Genomic DNA, 19,305 nt, shown 5'->3' on the forward strand with positions numbered 1-19,305 from the left:
GCTCCAAAATATTCCCCTTTGGCATAAGGCTTATTTTAGGCTGATCATTTTTAAGAAACAGAGAGGCTCAAAGGGAGCTCTGAAAACCAACCAAATAGAAGTTACCCTTTTGTAAGAGGCATTTACATTTGTAAGGAAATCTCCATTTGTAAGGATGTCTCCCTCCATTACCAGGATGAGGAAAAGGACTAAACCTCTGGAAACTGGTCAGTGGGGAAGGCAAAGACCTAAATCTGCATAACAAACTTACCCTTGATCACTGTGCTTTTCCACTAGCCTCCCATAACTGGCTTCCCACCTCCCAACATCTTTTGTCTTTAGCTGGATCTGGGATTTTAAATGGTGGCTTGGGACATTTTGGGGAGTTACTCAGTTTTCCTGGGTACTTGCCATGTATACAGGAGGTATGCATGTTATTAAACTTGTTTGTTTTTCTGTAGTTAATCTGCCTTTTATCATGGGGGAAGGAGGTGGTCCCAGCCATGAACCTAGAAGGGTAGAAAGAAAATTATTTTTCTGACCCCACAAAGCACACCTTTTTCTGATCCAAGGTCCAGGCCTGGTGAGCAAGGCCCTCCTTAGATAAACATTTTTTGGTATGTGATTGGTAAGGGCTTTCCAGGCTGGAAAGACCTATGCATGTTGGGATTGTCAAAGGGATCCTACAGTCTGGTCTGAGCCCATGAGAAAGCTTCTTATTGGAATTTATATTTCCCATTGCCTTGCCTACCTGGATGTCTGCATCTATGCAACCATAGAAAGTCTAGAATGTTTTCATAGAGGAAGCCTCCACATCTTCCTGTAGCAATCTTTTTAGTAAGTTCTTCTTTCCTCATATCCTGTCTCTCACCAGTCATTCCAAAGAAGAACCAATTTTCATCTTCACTGTGACAAATTTTTGGTGAGACCCCTTTTGAAAAGCCAAAAATCAATCCTTCTACCCTCACCCTTAGCTTGGGTTAAGGTCTACCTGGTATTTTTGTTTGTTTGTTTGTTTGTTTTGTCTGTCTCTGCTCATAGCCCATCTAGCTCAGGTAACTCAAACTACTTGTCTCACCAAAACAAGCCTGACATTTCCCAAACTTTTCTCTAGGCCACTCTAATGAGAGAGCATAAGGCAAGCTCAGGGGTTAAGTACAAGCTAGCACTCCCTTCTCCCTGCCAGGTGGAATGTGTGTTATACTCCTGGGACACTCCTGGCTATCCAAGAACAACGGTAAGGGGTTTAAGTGCTTGCCATGGTGATGTGGGAAACAAAGGCAAATGAAAATTCCCTTACTGCCTACAGCCCATTGACAAGTCCTTGAAATAGGCAGAGTGACCTCCCTCTAGTAGCTCAGCTGCCTCCATGATGACACTTTGCTAAGGGCAAAAAGGAATCTTGGCCCTGGTTTACTGACTTAGGGCCTTAACCTTGGCGATGCCACTTTGGGCCTCTGGTTTTCTTTTCAGCGTGCTAAAGACAGTGAAGCTGGAAAAGATTAAATCACTTGCTTTTTGTCACATGGCTGGCATTAAATGAAGTGATGTGACTGAATTTCAAAGTCCTAAGAACTTGCATTTCTTCATGCCAACTTCCAAGAGGATGAGTTCATCCTCATTGGAAAACAGTCCAGTGGCTTGGACTGTTTGGAAAAAACAATATCAATTTCAGTCTCTCCCAGAAATGTAGTCTTGACAGGTCAGTCAGGAATTTTCTAATGGGCACCAAGAAATCTGTCACATGGCACACCCAACTCCCCAAAGGAAGCTGAGGTCAGCTGCGTGAGGAGACCCTCTACTTTTCCTCCTAAGGGAAAATGGCCTTGCTTGGAATAATTCTTTCTTTTCTTTTGCTTACGACTTTCTTGCCCCACTCTCCTTCCTATAAAAACCTTCCATTTTATTCACATCCTAGGAGCTCCCCTCTACTTGCTGGAAGGGGTGCTGCTGGATTCATGAATTATTTAATAAAGCTAATTAGATCTTCAAAATCACTCAGGTTTATAATTTTGTTTTTTAGCAAGTAAAATGTTTATAGTATACATCATTTTGGCAGCTGTTGTGACAATAATGTGTAACAACAAAGTGATAATTTCTTTTTCTTGTTAAATGTTTATTTTTTGAGGGAGAGAGAGAGAGCAGGGGAAGGGCAGAGAGAGAGGGGACAGAGGATCTGAAGCAGGCTCTGCACTGACAGCAGAGAGCCCAATATGGGGCTCAGACTCATGAACCAGGAGATCATGATCTGAGCCTAAGTCAGATGCTTAACCAACTGAGCCACCCAGGTGCCCATGATAATTTCTGAAAAAAATAAAGTAGCTCTTCGTATCCTGAATTAACGCGAACTGCTCTACATATACTTTCTTATGGAGACTGAGAAAGAGTCAAACTCTTGCTGTCTCTGTGCTTCCTCATTCACAGCAATGAAGAAGGCTAAGGGCTAAATTTTCTTATCTATGTCATGCAGGTTTTATGCTATGTAGTCAGTGGGATGGTTACTAGTAGGCAAATGAGGAAGGAGGTGGACTATCTACTGGTGACAAAGGACTGGGCTGTTGCTCTGCTTCTTTGTAAGCACACATTATCACAGTATTGTCTAATAGGCTTTGCATTACCCCTCTCCCACTTTTGAGGCTCAACTTCTTGTCTGATTTCAAAGTAACAGCATACTGCTTATTGGGGTCCTGCCTTTATCCAGGACCCCTCTGCTCCGATTTCTTCAGCTGGCCTCTGCCAGCAGCTTCACGTGGACTCTGATCCCAAGAAACTTTACTCATCGCTTAGTAACAACCATCACCACTGACCTGTGACCTTGAGTACTCACTTCAGGGAAGGTGCCTGATATGCTCCAAGAAGAATACTAGTTGTCAAAGTTGGAGAATAAAAGTATCTCTTTAGTCAAAGTAGGGAAGTTGAACAGAGCACATTCATATACCCAGAAACATGCAGGCTTCCATAGAGACATTCACGGAGACCCACAATTATGCATTTATCCTCCAAATATGTATTAAGAACCTACTATGTGCCAGGCACAAGGCTTTAGGACAGAGCAGTGGATAAATGGTAGGGTCTCTACTCTCATGAACCTCAAAGTCTACAGAGGTATTTTTGTTACATCATCCCTGTTTAGACACATTTAGTATAAAACAAAGCTGTGGAAACAAGAGAGTGGCCTTCTTTGAACTACTCAGCAGACTGACAGTTCTTATGAGAGCTTCCTAGCAGTAGATGGTCAGACCAAGCCTTCTCTGGTTTCTGGTCTGTCCACATCTCTCTACTTGTAATTCCAGTACATAAAGAATATCCTCTCCTTCCAACAACCAGAATAGGAGAGGAGACACAAGACCTTTCAAAACCTATTTATTCTGTAGATACCAAAGGACAACAGAGAAAAGAGATGCCGCAAGTGGCCTCCAATAGAATCTTGGAATGGTGACCATCTGTTCTTTTCAGTTTTGACGGGCTATATCCAGTTGTGCTCTCTGCCTCTAGCTTCAACCCAGAAGAGAGTCATTTTGAATGGTATTTGAAGAATATTCTTGGGTTTTCTCCTAGCCTAGAAGTGTTCTCTCAAAAAGTTTGACTGAAATTTACCCTTCATCTTCCATTAAGCTAACGCTGTTTGTCTTTTTCCCAATGTACCTCCACTTTGGATAAGACAAGATGAGGAATTTAGATGTGGATGAGATTAGAAATTTCAGGAAATATTTGGAAAGTATGAAAAAATAAATGAGAATCCAACTAGAGAAAAATAAAATACTAAAATCAAAATATTATTGGATGGGATCCAGAGTAGATTGGACAGCATAGGAGAAAGGGTAACTGAACTCAAAGATGCATCAATATTAATCATCCAAACAGAAGCACTGAATGAAACAAAAAGATTTTTTTTTTTAATTAAAAGACTCCCAGAGATGGTAGATCAAGATGTCGACCACATGTGCAATTGGTGTATTAGAAGGGAAGAAGAGAGGAAAAAGGATCAAAAATTTTTGAAGAATTATTGCCTGAAGTTTTTAAATATTATAACATAAAGGATACCCATGAATTCAGATGCTCAGCAAATATGGAGCAAGGTCAATTAAAGAAAACATACAGGTGAATGAATATTAAAAAACACGTTGCATACAAAGAAACTATGAAAAGAATGTTGTACGACTTTTCTTCAGAAACAACAGGGGTCAAAGGAAAAAATGTGCGATTTCATTTGTGATGTGGTGGAAATAAAATCTCTTCATATAGATTTTTAGTGAAAATTTTCTCTCTATTGAATTCATTAAAACACAATTGATATTAAGCCAAAATAATAACAAAATATTGTGTAATTATCATATAAGTAGAGGTAAAGCATATCTGAACAGTGATACAAAGATTAAATTAGGCTATACATGAAATTATATTATGATAGATAAAAAAGAAACATACCAACACTGGGTCAACACATTTCTGATTCTAAAACAGTGCAAAGATTTTGCTGAGTAAAGAAAATTACTACCTTATATTTTCCACCATGAACAGTTTTTGTTTGTTTATTTTTGTTTGTTTGTTTTTAAGGTCTTAACAAAATAATGGTAAGTGAATCCAGTAACAATAAAAAAAAAGAATAAGACCTTAGCACATTCATTTGGAAGGTAAGGGGAAAAAAAATTCTTAGCATTTTTTTTTTTGTAGAATTCCATAGATTTTTCACATTTTTTTATAGAAATGCAAAAGATCTGGATTAGCTAAACACCTTACAAATAACGAACAGTTTTGTACACCTCATATACTACTTAATTTCAATACTTACCGTAAATCTTCAGTAAAATAGTGCCAAATAATCATAATGAGAGACAAGCACATCAATAAAACAGATGAGAGAGTTCACAAACAGATCTTCACATAACTCAATTATTGATATTTGACAAAGTAACCAACTATTTTTGTAAGAAAGAATAATATTTTCAATAAATGGTGCTGGTCCATCTGTATATTTATACAAAAATAAAATTAGCTTTGACCTTATCTCATACCTTACACAAAAGTTCATTTAACACAGCAAAGACCTAGGTGTACATAATAAAAATATATCTAAACTGTAAAACATCGAGGAGAAAATATAGGAAAAAAAAATCTTTATGATCTATATTAAGAAAAAAAATGAATTAATAAATTAAACTTCATTAAAATTAACAAAGTCTGCCCTTCACAAGACTCTGTTAAGGAAATAAAGTCAATCCAGAGATTGAAAAAAAAATTATGTACATTTGAAAAAGGCTTGGATCCATATTGAATAGAGAATTCTTATACCTCAATAATGAGAAGACAGTCCAATGAAAGCAGGCAAACTTTTAATGTAAGTATTTTCACAGAAGATATGCTAATGTCTAAGAAGCATATGAAAAGATGATCAAATTATTAGTCATTAAGGAAAAGCCAATTTAAACCACCATAAAATGACTTCTAGACACCAGGATGGCTACAGTTAAGACAACATAGTACCATATGTTGTTATGGATGTGGAACACTTGGAACTCCCAGATGTTGCTTGTGGAAGAGTAAAATTCTTCAACAGTTTGGGAAACACTTGGGAGTTGGGGTGTGGAAGGACAGTGTGTCTCACTAAATAGCTCAAGATCTCTAGCTGGTGGATGAGAGTCCGAATTTGAATAGAGGTTTAGTGTCAGAGCTCAACTCTTTTCTAAAATGCAAGTCAATGGCATACTAGTCAAAATGTGTATTTTTCGGTCTTTTGTAGTATCTGTTGGGAGAGAGCTTATTTTGAAGTAATACTGTGGATTTGAAATATCATTAGAAATATACATCTCATCTTTCTTTGCTCCCTTTGCTTAAAAGTACTGATAACACATTTCCTTTGGCTTCCTTCTTACGCCTTAGTGTTTTGTCTACTCTTTCTGGGAAAAGCGTGTCATTTTGGTTTATGCGTTACCAAGATACAACAATGTTCCTGGCATTAAAGAGTTAAGTAAGATAGGTTTGCCAACATTTCTGAGAACAAACATGAGGATCCTCGAACAATGTTTAAGTTGCTAACAAGAACACATTCCTAATAATCTAATTTTCTTATCAAGATCTTGGTGCCATGCCTGCAGGTTAGGAAAAAAGACAGATTGAAGAAAATAGTTAAAATAACTGCATCCTTGAAAGTAGGGAGACTAATAATAATGTTAATGATAATAATATTAGTAATAATAATAATAGTAATAATATAACAATGACTATTATAGCAGTCTGCTATTAGTACAATTAGTATTTATAGCTAACGATTATTTAGGCCTTGATAAGTACCAAGAAGTGTCTTCAGCACTTTCCCAAACAGGATTATTATCCTTGACATACTGAAAGTAAAATAAGGCAAAGAAAGTTTAAGTCACCAGACCAGAGTCACACAATTTGTGAGTATTAAAATTAGGGTTTGAATCCAAATTAGCCTAACTTACAACCACTTAGGTAGGAAAATGCAATATTTGTGCTTCTTTTAAAAAAAGGAAGGATTACTGAGCATAATGGGGAAAAGGATATAAAAATTTTGAAAATATTTTGTAAGGAAAAATACTAATATTGTTCTGGTAGAGAATAAATTAAATTACCTCATCCTTAATTCCATCTTTTATCATTGCACTTTTCTGGCTCTAAGTTTATTTATCTTTATGATCAATGGTAAATAACAACAACAACAAAAAAAAACAAAAACAAAACAAATAAAAACAAAAAAACCCCACCACAGTGTGTAATGGAGAAGAGTGCTGGAAAGTTCCTGCTCCAGTGTTTCATTTGGTAAATACTTCATAAAAGGAATTTCCTCCCAATAATTTCTGTCAAAAGAATCTCAGAAATTCTCCTTCAGGTATCTCTAGAGAAACTACACAGAGCTTTTTGTTTATTTGGTTGGTTAGGTTTGGTCTTGAGGTTGCTCAGGTTTGGTCTTGAGGTTGCTCAGGTTGTTCTTGGAAAATCAGCTTGGAATGTGTATGCACCTCGTGTCCCTTAACTAGGTGTGGTCCACAGCATACTTTGTCACACAAATCTTTCTTTCTTCTGTACCTTTGACTCTTGTGAGCCCCAAGGGCTACCTCTTTCCCGGAGGACCTATAGAAGTCTATACAAAGCTGAGCTTCTGCTCAGTAGGGAAAGCCCTTCTATGGAAAAACCAAGGCATCTGGCTAACAGACACAGGTGATGTACATGGCCATGAATTACCAGAAAGATGGTATAGAAAGTGAGGGTGAGCAGGAAGACTTATGGATATAAAGATACATGTCACTACCAAGCTGGAGGAAGGAAGGGTGAGGCTCCCGGAGCTTGAGGGACATGAGCTAAAACTAGATTATGGTATTGTGCCAGGGCACAGATTGCTGATGGGAACTTTCTATGGGTAATGTTACTTCTGGAGAAAGTGCACCAAAAAAAGAGTCTCTTAATGATGGCTCTCCGAGTGATAGTGGGGTCCAGAGCTGACAGCCAAGAAAGAATTCTTGAGATGTCTTTGGTGCACACAGGGTGATTTTATTAAAGCATGGGATAGGACCTGTGGGCAGAAAAAAGCTGTACTGAGGTTGTGAAGGCTGCCTGGTTATATAATATGGAGCTGGGGGAGATAAATTCAAGGGGAAGTTTCCAAAGCGATTTTCATATGCTAAAGAAGACTCACAGATTACTGGAGGCCTAGCTTTTGTTAAGCTAAGGTTGTTGTTTTTTTTTCCCTCTAGCAAATCATTATCATTAACACAGTAGGGAGTTCCTGGAGATTAGGCTATTGATAAGATTGCCTTTTTCTTGTAATTTACTAAGATGTTTGTAAACTGATGGAAACTTTATCAGTTGAACCATTTGTTTTCTGTCCTTTCCTTTGTTCTTGGGCAGCCAGGAGTGCCTGAGGCATGTCACACACATCCCACCTGGGTGTGTGTGGGACGTGTTGTTAGCTTCTACTTTGCCTTCAGCTTGCCTTATGCTCCCTCATCATGAATGATGAAAAAGCTGCCAGAGCTCTGAAGCCATTATGGAGGCAGGGTAGCGATAGATCAATAGGAAGAGATTCTGGTTTCCATAGCCCAGGATTTCCTCCATTCCTATTCTCTTCTGCTTCCTCAATCTGTCAGTCTTCCCAATGGATAAGATAACACCTATGATCACCCTCAGTCGCAAGAGGATTCCCAAGTAATGGTTTCCATTTTTTGGTGGTGGACAAAAAGAGCAAGATATTTTGAGTTTATTAAGAGCAAAGTTAGAGAAAGCACAAGGAAGGTTCACCATACAGCAATGTTAAAAACAAACAAAACAAAACAACAACAAAAAGATGAAATAGCTTATCCAAACCACTGTAAGAGAGGAAAAATAATTTTCCTTTACCTTTCTAGGTTTTTGGCTGAGGACTCCCTATAATAAAAGATTAATTGGAGACAAATGATTAAAATTTTAATAACATATATACCTCCAGTCTACCTGGGACATACCCAATAAAAGTGAGTAACTCCTTGAAATGGTCCAAACCATCACCTTGAATGCCTTCTTAGGATAAAGATGAAGAAAAACATTGGGGGCTGGATGGGTAGGAAGGAGGGCTTCTAGTGGGAAGTTCCCAGGAAAAGCACAGTAAACAAGGGAATGGTTGTCATGCATAACAGTATGTCTTTGCAGCAGGAAAGTGTAAGGGTGTGTTATAGCCATTGTAAAGAATAGTTGTGGAGAAGAGATTGTTAAGAATTTCCAAAGATTTACTCCTCCTCCTCTTCCAGATCTCCGCTATAAATGCAAATGTCTCTTACTGGTCAGCGTAAGGATCAGAAAGGTAACACCTACTCAGCTTTTGTTCTAGGTCTGCTGTTTCTTAGAAATAATCAACTCAAGATAATCGTTAAGCCAAACAGGCATATTTTGGGGTGGCAGATTCTGCTCCCTTTCACATCCATCAATATGAACTTAAACAGCTTCCCAGAAATCTACTGGCTGATCCAATGGATCCAACTGCTTTATGCACCAAGAGGGTATTTTGTCTTATTCCAATGCTATTAGGCTGTTCCTGTGGAGATGTTCCTACTATTATTGTTGTATTCTTTCCAAGAAAGTGCTTCCTAGGCCTAGTCTTCTAATATAGGTTCTTTTGACAGATATCTGAGCACCCAAGTTTTACCCATTTCGCTCATGGAAGGTCCTTTCCAACAGAGTCCTTGCACCATATGGCCTCTAAAAGTTCTGTCTCAGGAATCCTAGGCTCTGAAGACAGGCATTATCTTTCCCCACTCTGTTACCTCAGTTCAAGTCTCTCTTCATTGTTCACTTGGTTCAAAAGAGTCAATAAGCATATTGGAATCGTTTTTTTACATTTACTGGTCTCGGCTCTCTCTTTTTTTCTCCTAGCCCCATGCCATCCAAAGGTGTCCTACAGTAATCTCTTCTCCACAGTTATTCTTTCCAATGGCCATAATGTACCCTTATACCTTCTGCTGCGAAGGCATAACTGCCTTCTGGACGTATAAAGAAGTCTTTGGGTTAAAACTAATGAGAACTTCATGCTGTCAACTCAGTGGTTGACAAGAGATGGCAAAGTAAGAGCTAAAACAAGCAAAACTGATAAAACATTTGTAAACTCATTGCCCAGATAACTCTCTTTCCCCAGGTCTTACTTGATGATCTATCACAGAGTGACTTCGGATAGTCATAGACTATTTATTTCAATCCTTATGTTGTCCACTTTTCACAGATTTGGGAAAGAGCTCTGGTCTTGAGGCTGCCTCTTCCAGTCATGTTTTGGGTTACTAACTCCACTAAAGTCCCCTTCTTCTTCATCCTCATGGGCATCCCTGGCTTTGAGGTTTCCCATGGCTGGATTTCCATCCCCTTCTGTTGTCTCTACACGGTCTCCATTGTGGGCAATATCACCATCCTGGCTGTCATCAGGATAGAGCCCTCCCTACAAGAGCCCATGTACTTGTTCCTCTCTATTTTGGCTCTAACAGACCTGGGGCTTACCCTCACCACTTTGCCTACAGTCATGGGACTCCTCTGGTTTAATGCCTCAGAGATCAGCTTTGAGGCTTGTTTTGCCCAGTTCTTCTTCCTCCATGGATTCTCTTTTATGGAATCTTCCGTGTTGTTGGCCATGTCCTTTGACCGCTATGTGGCCATCTGCCACCCCCTCCATTATGTCTCCATCCTTACCAACCGGGTCATCAGCAGAATAGGGATAGCCATCATTTTCCGCTGTGTTCTGACTGTTCTTCCTGCATTATTCCTACTGAAACGGCTTCCATTTTGTGGCTCCCACCATCTCTCCCACTCCTACTGCCTTCATCAAGACATGATTCGCCTGGTGTGTGCTGATACCACTATCAATAATTGGTATGGATTTGCTATAGCTCTGGTCTTTACTACATTGGACCCCCTGCTCATTGTGGTCTCCTATGCACTCATTCTGAGAAGTGTCTTGAGAATCAGCTCCCAGGGTGAAAGTTTCCAGGCTCTCAATAACTGTCTGTCCCACATTCTGGCTGTTCTGGTCCTCTATGTGCCCTTGGTGGGACTTTCCATGACTCACCGCTTTGCCAAGCATGCCCCTCCAATTGTACATGTCATCCTGGCCAACATCTATCTACTAGCACCTCTTGTGATGAACCCTATCATCTATAGTATTAAAACAAAACAGATCCGTCAAAGAATTTTTCACCTCGTTTCTCATAGACAATTGCACTAGAGTGTTGAGAAGTAGGTTTTGGGTATTATCGCTTATAAAAGAGAACTTGGGTGAGGCACCTGGGTGGCTCAGTCAGTTGAGCGTCTGACTCTTGATTTTGGCTCCGATCATGATGCCAAGGTCATGGGATCGAGCCCTGATATGGGGCTGTGCACTGAGCATGGAGCCTGCTTGAGATTCTCTCTCTCCCTTCTGCCCTTCTCCCCTGCTCTCTTGCTCTCTCTAAAATAATTATTTTTAAAAATTAAAAAGAAAAAGAACTTGGGAAACTTGGAAAGTTTTTGGTTTGGGTGTCCAGTCGTGTATGAATCACGAAGCAGGAATTGAGGTACATATATTATTATGCTCCCTGAATTTGTAACTTAAACTAAGCTGAAACATCTACCCATTATGTAGCTGCCCCATTTACATGAGATTTTTGCCTGCCAAATTCCTCAAAGCTGTAATTCTTAGCTTCTTCTCTTTGCTTGAGTTTACTCATGAAATATTTAAATTCTTAATTCTATTTAACCAATAGTATTTTTATCTATCAGTTAACATGAGTTCATGTCTTCCCTGATTGTAACCATAGAGTCCTCTGTCAGACATGTTTTTCACTGCTTCTGGCTTTATCATCTTCTGCTCTCTCTGGGTAAAAAGATTCTTTATAATTAAATCTCATCTCCCTGGATCACATTGTTTGGGAGGTGATAATATGATCAATGCTCCTGAAAGATTCTCTTAGGCTTTGGTGGAATGAGTCATTTACAATTTCTTCTAGCCTGATTGTTTTCATAAAAGGTTTATATCATTGGTTCTGGTCCCTGATGAAAATAATGTAGCTAAGAACAAATTCTTGCCATTGAACATGTTAAAAAAAGTGAGCAGGATATAACTGGGAAGTCAAGAGCTTTCCCAACATCTGTAGTTTTTATTGTGTTTATTACACACCTGAAATTTACAATAATTGTAATGCTTAGTCCACTATTCTGGACATGCAGATTATGCACTAATGTGATTCCAGACCTCCCTTTGAAGAGCCATGGGAGCTGTGAGTGAGCTGGGGGCTCCCTTGGGAGCAAAGGGCCCAAGTGAAGCTTGGGTTACTTGTGAGGTGTAATTGAAAGAGGGGCAGTTTCTCCTTGGTGAAGTAAAACTTTGGGAAATGTGTGACTTCTTTCTAACTGCTGAGTAAGGACTAGGAAATGCCTTGTCTTTGTCAAGATGGCAGAATGCTTACATATATTTAAATGCATATATTGTGCCAGTGTCTCTATTCTGATGTACCAGGATGTCAGAAGAATTTTTTTTCATTGTAACTTCCAAAACCTCTGTTGAGGGGCGTCTGGGTGGCTCAGTCGGTTAAGTGTCTGACTTCCGCTCAGGTCATGATCTCATGGTTCCTAAGTTTGAGCCCCGTGTCAGGCTCCGTGCTGACAGGTCAGAGCCTAGACCCCACTTCTGATTTTGTGTCTCCCTCTCGCTCTGCCCCTTCCTCACTCATGCTCTGTCTCTCTGTCTCTCAAAAATGAATAAATGTTAAAAAAAAATCAGGGCACCTGTATGGTTCAGTTGGTTAAGTGTCCAACTTCAGCTTGGGTCATGATCTCAGGGTTCATGAGTTCAAGCCCCGCATTGGGCTCCATGCTGACAGCTCAGAGCCTGGAGCCTGCTTTGGATTCTGTGTCTCCCTCTCTCTCTGCCCCTCCCTGCTTGCACTCTGTCTCTTTCTCTCTCTCTCTCTCAAAAATAAATAAACATTAAAAAATTTAAAAAAACACCGTGTGTTGAAAATGGTTTTATTCTAGCTAACAGTGAAATAACTAAGACTCAGGGTTACGTGACTTTGCAAGGTGCATGTGGCAGAGCTTCTCTTCCATCTGAGCTGTAAGGAGCCTTGAGGGACAGCCCTTTGCCCCGTTCCTAGAGGCTGTATCCTGGGTCTTTCACTATAGGGGCAGGAGGCAGTATTTGCAAAGCTTGGGAGGGGAATGGTTGGAGAGCAGAAGGCTTGTGCCTGAGAGATAAGACTCCAAGTCCAGGGAGGGGCTGAGCAATTGATTCCTGTTGTCTCATGGCTCAGATAGTACCCCCACCTCAGACCTCTCAACCCTGCATGCATGGGGACTCCTGCCTGGGGACAGGTAAGGATGAGTCACTGATGAAGAATGATTTCCCTGAACTAGGGTCCCAGGGGAGCACCCTGGTTTCCTTTGAGACCTCCCCTTGGGTTCCCTTTCTGACCCTCACCCCTGTCTCCCTGGCCCTCTCTCCTTTGTCTTCTACCTATCTTTCACTGATTTTCTTTCCTATCTGTTCCACCGACCTTCTCTTCCTACTGGAGGCTTGTCTCTCCTCATCTTGTCCACTTGGGCTCACCTCTAAGTCACTCGATCCTAAGCATAAAGCTGGACGAGCAACGTGTGTCCCTCAGGGGCCCTTGCGTCACCAGCCAGCCCTCACAAATAACTGATTGCCTGGCTCCTCCGTGGCTGGTTGACTGACCCTAAGTCCCTCTCTAACTGGCACTTGCTGGTGCTTCAACGTGTGTGATTCCCAGTGCTATTGATGAGCCTGGGCCCCCCTCTCCAGCTTACAGTCGTGCCTCTCTGGCCACAGTCAGGTTTTCACATCCCCTGAGAGGCAGGCAGAGACCCTCTAAGAATGGCTAGGGACATAATCTTCATCCTGCCTTCAAGCCAGTAGGTATGACAGTATATGACGTTAGATGAATGACATCTATGACACTGTTGAGAATGTCAACATTGTTGAGAATGTTTGAAGTGGAGGTGATATCTGCACCAAACCTTGATACTCAAAGGTTCTATCTAAAGATTTTTAAAAACATTACTGCATAATGTATCAGGTTGTGTTAAATTCACATGAGTGCATTTTATTGCAATGTTCAGCCTCACCAGTGCCTTAATGTACCCAGAATAGTGTGAAGACAGTAGTCCATCACACCTAGAGCCCTGTCAGGCGACAGGGTGACGTGTGTATCTCACTATGGTTTAATGTGTGAATATTCTTTATGGGAGAATGTCTTTGGGGTAGTAAAACCATATCCATGGCTGTGTATAAAGGAGAAGAAATTTGCTGACTGGTACCGCAGAATACTGACTGGGTTGTTCGATCTCTATCTAAATGCATCTCTTCACAGTATTTTCTACCACATGCTTGATCTTATTCTTCCTTATTCCCCAAGGCGGGGGGTGGGTGGGTGGATAAGATAATGCTGACAACTTATTGCTGGGATGGAACCAGCCTGGCATAGTTTTGTCTTTGGCATTACCCTACGCTCTAATTTCATGGTTTCCATAGCTGGTAAACACCAATGATACTCTAATAACACGGCTCTCAAGGCGCAGGACCTGTTACTCAGTGACCACCAGTCCTTCAGTTAGCTAGATACTTCCATGGACTTCTGATACATAGTAAAGACTTTATTTTCAATTGTGGCTCAGTTCCTGTCACTAATGAACTAAATGTCTATATAACTCCTTCCCAGATAAAAAAGAAATGTTCTGCGGCACCTGCGTGGCTCAGTTGGTTAAGTGTCTGACTCTTGATTTCGGCTCAGGTCATGATCTCATGGTTTGTGAGTTCAAGGCCCACATCGGGCTCTGCACTGATAATGCAGACCTGCTTGGGATTTTCCCTGTCTCCCTCTCTCCCTCTCTTGCTTTCCCTCCTCTGCTCACTCTTTCTCTCCTTCAAAGAATAAAAAGAAAAAAAAATATTCCTTGTCAGATGTAATCAACTGTGGCTGGAATTCAAGGTTATTAAAAATACATCATTTTTGTAATTGGTTTTGAGTAGGCTGCTATGACAAGGAGGTGAAGAACTAGCCATAGCTTGAGAAACCCCCTTATAGACTCCTCTTCTGTATTTTTTTCCTCTTTTTTCTCTCCTTGGGTATCCTGCAACTCTTAGGAAAACATGGAGACCCCAATGATTGAAAATTGTTCACTAAAAATCAACATTTCATATATCTACATTCAAAAGAAAATTCATCAATGGAAAGTTAGGGAAGTTGAGAAAGGTGTCCTATGAGGTTGGCCTCAGTGTACTCAGACAATGTGCCCGGGAAGGAACGGGCAGACCTTGTACACAGGAGACTTTGATTATTCACTTTCAGGAGTCTCCTGTCACATAGTGGTGTGCAAACAGCTTAGTGGGATGCCCCAAATACAGAAACTTCTATCTCTACCTCTACATGTAAACTGTCTATATATAATGATGCAGGATTAAAAAAAAATAGAGAGACACAGGAACATCATCCACTCCTCGTTTATTATTCAATTTAATAAAGAATATTTTATTAAGCTCCTACTCTACTCAAAGCATTGTGCTTAAAGCTAGGTTACAGTGGTTTTCATAGTCCAGTAAGGGAGGAGGAAGAAGGAGGAAATTTCAAGTGTGGTAGGTGCTCCTAAATACGAAGGTATGCTCATCCATGTGCCTGATACACACACATGGCACATTACATAGCTTGTAAATTGCACCAGAGCATTTGCCAGAGTCCCACATTTGCACATTTGGCTTGCCTCCATATTACCCAAAATTCCAGGGATTCTGGGAAGTTCTTCTTTGGCGATCAAGGGCAAGGGAATGTGCAGAAGACAGAAGTTCATTTATATTTGGCCCTGATTTCATCAGTCTTTAGGGAAATAATCTTACTCTATACAGGTTGCCTGTATAAGGCTTGTTGAACTCTGGCAAATGTATTCCTTCCTCTTCTTATATTGAATCTATAACTACCCTTCCTGCCACCATTAAGAATGAGACCTTATCTGAATCCCTCCTTACCCGATATGTGCGTGAAACATCCCTACAGCCTGCCATGAAACCCTTTTCAACACCCCAGGCCTTCTTCTGCTCCTAACACATGTGTTTCCTCTTTGTCTTTCTTCCTACATAATTACACACATATAACCTACCCTTTGTTACCTTGGTTTTGCACACGTGAGGAATACATACCAAGTACCAATCAAGTCCAGTTCTACTCTGAATTAATTTCCTCTTGAGGCTCTGATTATATATAATTTCTGACTGGCACCTTTTCCTTTCGTCAGGATCATCATAATAAAACTTCTTCCCCTAGATCAGGAATTGATTTACTTGCTGATGTGAATTCACTTCACTACGTAAAAATAGAGCATTCCTATTTTACTTGTGCAGTTGCCTTCTTGGTGTACTGTGTTCAATAGCAACCATTTGGAAATTAGCTCAGAAAGACTCTGCTTCACTGATGACAAGTTCTAGAAAAGGCAGGTGGTGCACACATGGGACACAACAGATAAAAGTTAATGGTTGCAAGGTTGTAAGGATGTCCAGTCCATATGAAAAAACAACCAAGAACGGAATCTGTGTTCAATTTATTGGACCATGCCACTCAGAGTCCATGAACCCAGAGTCACATCAGAGCTGCTGCAAGTCGAATGAGAGTTAAGTACAAAATGAATATCAATTGAGCTATGCTAAGCACCTTGCTCTGTGTTTAGTGCTTTACATGACTTATTTCCTTTCATCCTCATGGGAAAAAAAAAGGGAGTGGCAGAAAAAAAACAGTTGTATCTGAAATACTTTTTTCTGGCATTTGTACATTTATTTTAATGTCTTCCTTAGAAATTTGTGACTGTCAAATTATGTTTTTAATCTCTCAGTCCTTTTCCAGACAGGAGAAAGTAAATACCATGTTCTTGATGGGAACTGGAGAATACTACTGCGAATCTGCTTAGTTTTAATACTACAGATGACAGGGTTCATAAAAGAAGGGAAAGGAAGTAGATGTAGCTATTTGTGATGTGTACTAGATGGGGAACATTTCTTCCCAAATCGGTAGATGAATGTCAAACCAAAACAGTGACATAGAAGACCAAGATACAGCAGATGTGGGAGGCACATTTGTTGAAGGCCTTGGACTCCTCCTCTCCAGATGCAATACTCATGACAGTTTTGAGAATCAAAATATAGAAGCAAAAGATTATCAGGCAGTCCATTAGGACCATAGAAAATACCATCACAATAGGATATAGGCAATTGAAGGTGATGTCAGCACAGGCTAATTTGATGACATCCTGGTGGAGGCAGAATGCATGAGAGAGGAAATGGGATCTGCAATAGGAAAACCAGTCGAGAGGGAATATTGGAGGCAAGATGACTGTAAATCCCTTCATGAAAACCCCCACTCCAATCTTTATCATTTGGGTGTTGGTAAGAATGGAAGTATATCTCAGTGGGTTGTGGATGGCAACAAACTGATCATAGGCCTTGGCAAGCAAAATCCCAGACTCTATGACAGAGAAAGTGTGGATGAAGCAGGCTTGGCAAAAGCAGGAGCCATGGCTGATTTCCCTATGATTTGTCCACATTGCACACAGCACTGTAGGCATTGTAACCAGGGTCATCCCGAGGTCTGTGGTTGCCAGCATGGCTAAGAAATAGTACATGGGCTCATGGAGGTTATGGTCAACCCTGATGAGAAATAGGAGAATGCCATTGCCATGAAGTATGGCAATCTGGATGACAGATAACGGGATAGAGATCCAGTGGTGAGCCTTTTCCAGGCCCATGAAGCTGGTTAGCAGAAAGGTTGGGGCCCTGGTGTTGAGTTCCATAATGGGCATTACAGTAGGATGAGTCTTCTGTTTAGGAAAGACCACGTTAGGTCTTCAGACATTCTTCTTTAACCACTTCTACTTTTTTACTTCCTGTAGCTCTTCCCTAAACTGTAGTGACTCCAGAGAAATAAAACATTCTTTCTTAGGAAAGCCTTAGAGATGGGGGGGGGGAAAAAGTAATCCGATCAACGACTGCAAATCAGTGTTTAACATATGTGCCAGGCAATGTACTAGGCAGCATGGATATAGTAGTTTATGAGATAGAACTGGTTCTTGTCCTTATAGCTTGAAGTAGATCCAGAGGTCATATGTTTTCACTTATATGTGGATCTTGAGAAACTTTACAGAAGACCATGGGGGAGGGGAAGGGGGAAAATAGCTACAAACAGAGAGGGAGGCAGGCAAACCATTAGAGACTCTTAAATACAAAGAACAAACTGAGGGTAGATAGAGGGGTGGGGGAGAGGGGAAAATGGATGATGGGCATTGAGGAGGGCACTTGTGGGGATGAGCACTGGGTGTTGTATGTAAGCAAATTTGACAATAAATTATATTAAAAAATAGATTCAGAGAATGAAAGAGGAATAACAGCAATATGAAAATTATAATAGAAGATTTACAGAACTCTGTGGGAGCATGGCTTACTTTATTAAATCTGGCAAGGTTTGGGCATGGTCAAAGAAAGCTTCCCAGAACATGTAACATCTGACAGGTACATGGGAATCAGGTAAAAAGGAAGGGTATTTTCACCCTGAGGGAAAAGCAGAGGAGAAATTCCTGAGGCAAGAATGGGCTTGAAGAAATAATTTGTGCTCAATGCAGTTAGAGAACTCAAGATGCGAGTAACAAATGATTAGACTGTAGAGGTTTTATTGGTTTCAAAAAGTCATACCAAAGGGCTACCCTGGTGGCCTTCTTGCCACAAAGTAAAGCTCAAAAACATTTAAGCATCTATGCTTTGTAAATACTTCTATCAGTGTTGGGATAAGCTAGGACATGGGTAAATACCAGTATATCACCACGAGCATTAAGAAGAATATTCTAGAGTGAGTTCATCTCATATTTGTATGAAGCCTCTGAGACCTCCATACTTACTTTCAGGTAATTCCTTAGCTGACATTCCAGCTCCTCCAATCTTTAGCCATGTAAATTTGGGCAGACTCCTTCTACTCTCTCAGCCTGTGATCCTCCTCTGAAAAATAAATGAGAATTAAGTGTCCCTTGACCTGTGCGGACTAAATGCAGTATCATCCGGGAGTGGACTTTGTAAGTGGGGTGACACTGTGCCTCTGTGATGGGTTTGGGCTACGCTTAATCAGAAGGCCCTTCTGAATTTGTTTGGCAGAGGAAGGCCAGCGTCACTCACACTCAGATATGCTGAGTCATTTCAATTTGCTCAAAACATTTGGAGAAGAGGTATAAGATAATAGGGATTTAAGAAGCCTTAAGATGACAGTGACTGAGAATAGTTAGAGGCTAGTGAAGGTTCCTGGTGTCTGGGACAGGATGGGGGGGGGGGTAGGAAAAGGGGAGGAGCACTTTGGTAAGCACCAACCAGGCTGAGGGAAGCCTGCAACCTTGGGCTTCACATGGGAGTGGGGGTGAGGCGAACTTCGTCCCGGTAGAGCTGGGAGAAGCAGAATGTGAAAAACAAAACACAAAAAAAGAAACTTGGTTTTGGCAGGGATGGGTCTGAGTTGCCTATTGTCACAAGTCTAGCCAGGTCTCTTTCCTCTGACATGCTGAGACCCAGATGGGTGGGGGAGCCAGACAGCTGGGGAAGACCCAGCTGGAGAGCATAACTGCTTCCTACCTATTATACAGCAGACATGGCCTGGATGTGTGGCCAGTGTGCCCTATTTTTTAATAGAATGTCCACAAACATCTTACTTTCCCCATTTTTCAATTAATTGGTAATTAGGATATGTACTCAATGACATAGTTTCGTGCTGTTGAAATAATTTTCCAGGCACAAGATGGAGGTCTCCTGCCCAGTGGTGCCACATCAGTAACACCAAACTTAGACAA

The 19,305-nt window shown here is 40.8% G+C and overlaps 1 protein-coding gene and 1 pseudogene across 1 annotated transcript; one reads left to right on the forward strand and one right to left on the reverse strand.

Moving 5' to 3' along the window:
- Positions 1–9,727: 9,727 nt before the first annotated feature.
- On the forward strand, positions 9,728–10,675 carry LOC132662404 (olfactory receptor 51Q1-like). The gene has a single exon (XM_060607877.3). The coding sequence runs from the start codon at positions 9,728–9,730 to the stop codon at positions 10,673–10,675; it is 948 nt and encodes a 315-aa protein (XP_060463860.3).
- A 5,625-nt stretch (positions 10,676–16,300) lies between these two features.
- Positions 16,301–17,274, reverse strand: LOC132662405 (olfactory receptor 51B6-like; annotated as a pseudogene).
- Between the last annotated feature and the right edge of the window lie 2,031 nt (positions 17,275–19,305).

This window comes from Panthera onca, chromosome D1, assembly GCF_046562875.1.
Source record: "Panthera onca isolate mPanOnc1 chromosome D1, mPanOnc1 haplotype 2, whole genome shotgun sequence".
In the NCBI taxonomy this organism is placed as follows: Eukaryota; Metazoa; Chordata; class Mammalia; order Carnivora; family Felidae; genus Panthera; species Panthera onca.

What these genes read in the sequence shown, in the direction of transcription:
- LOC132662404 (XM_060607877.3), top strand. Translation starts at nt 9,728, where the DNA reads ATGTTTTGGGTTACTAACTCCACTAAAGTCCCCTTCTTCTTCATCCTC.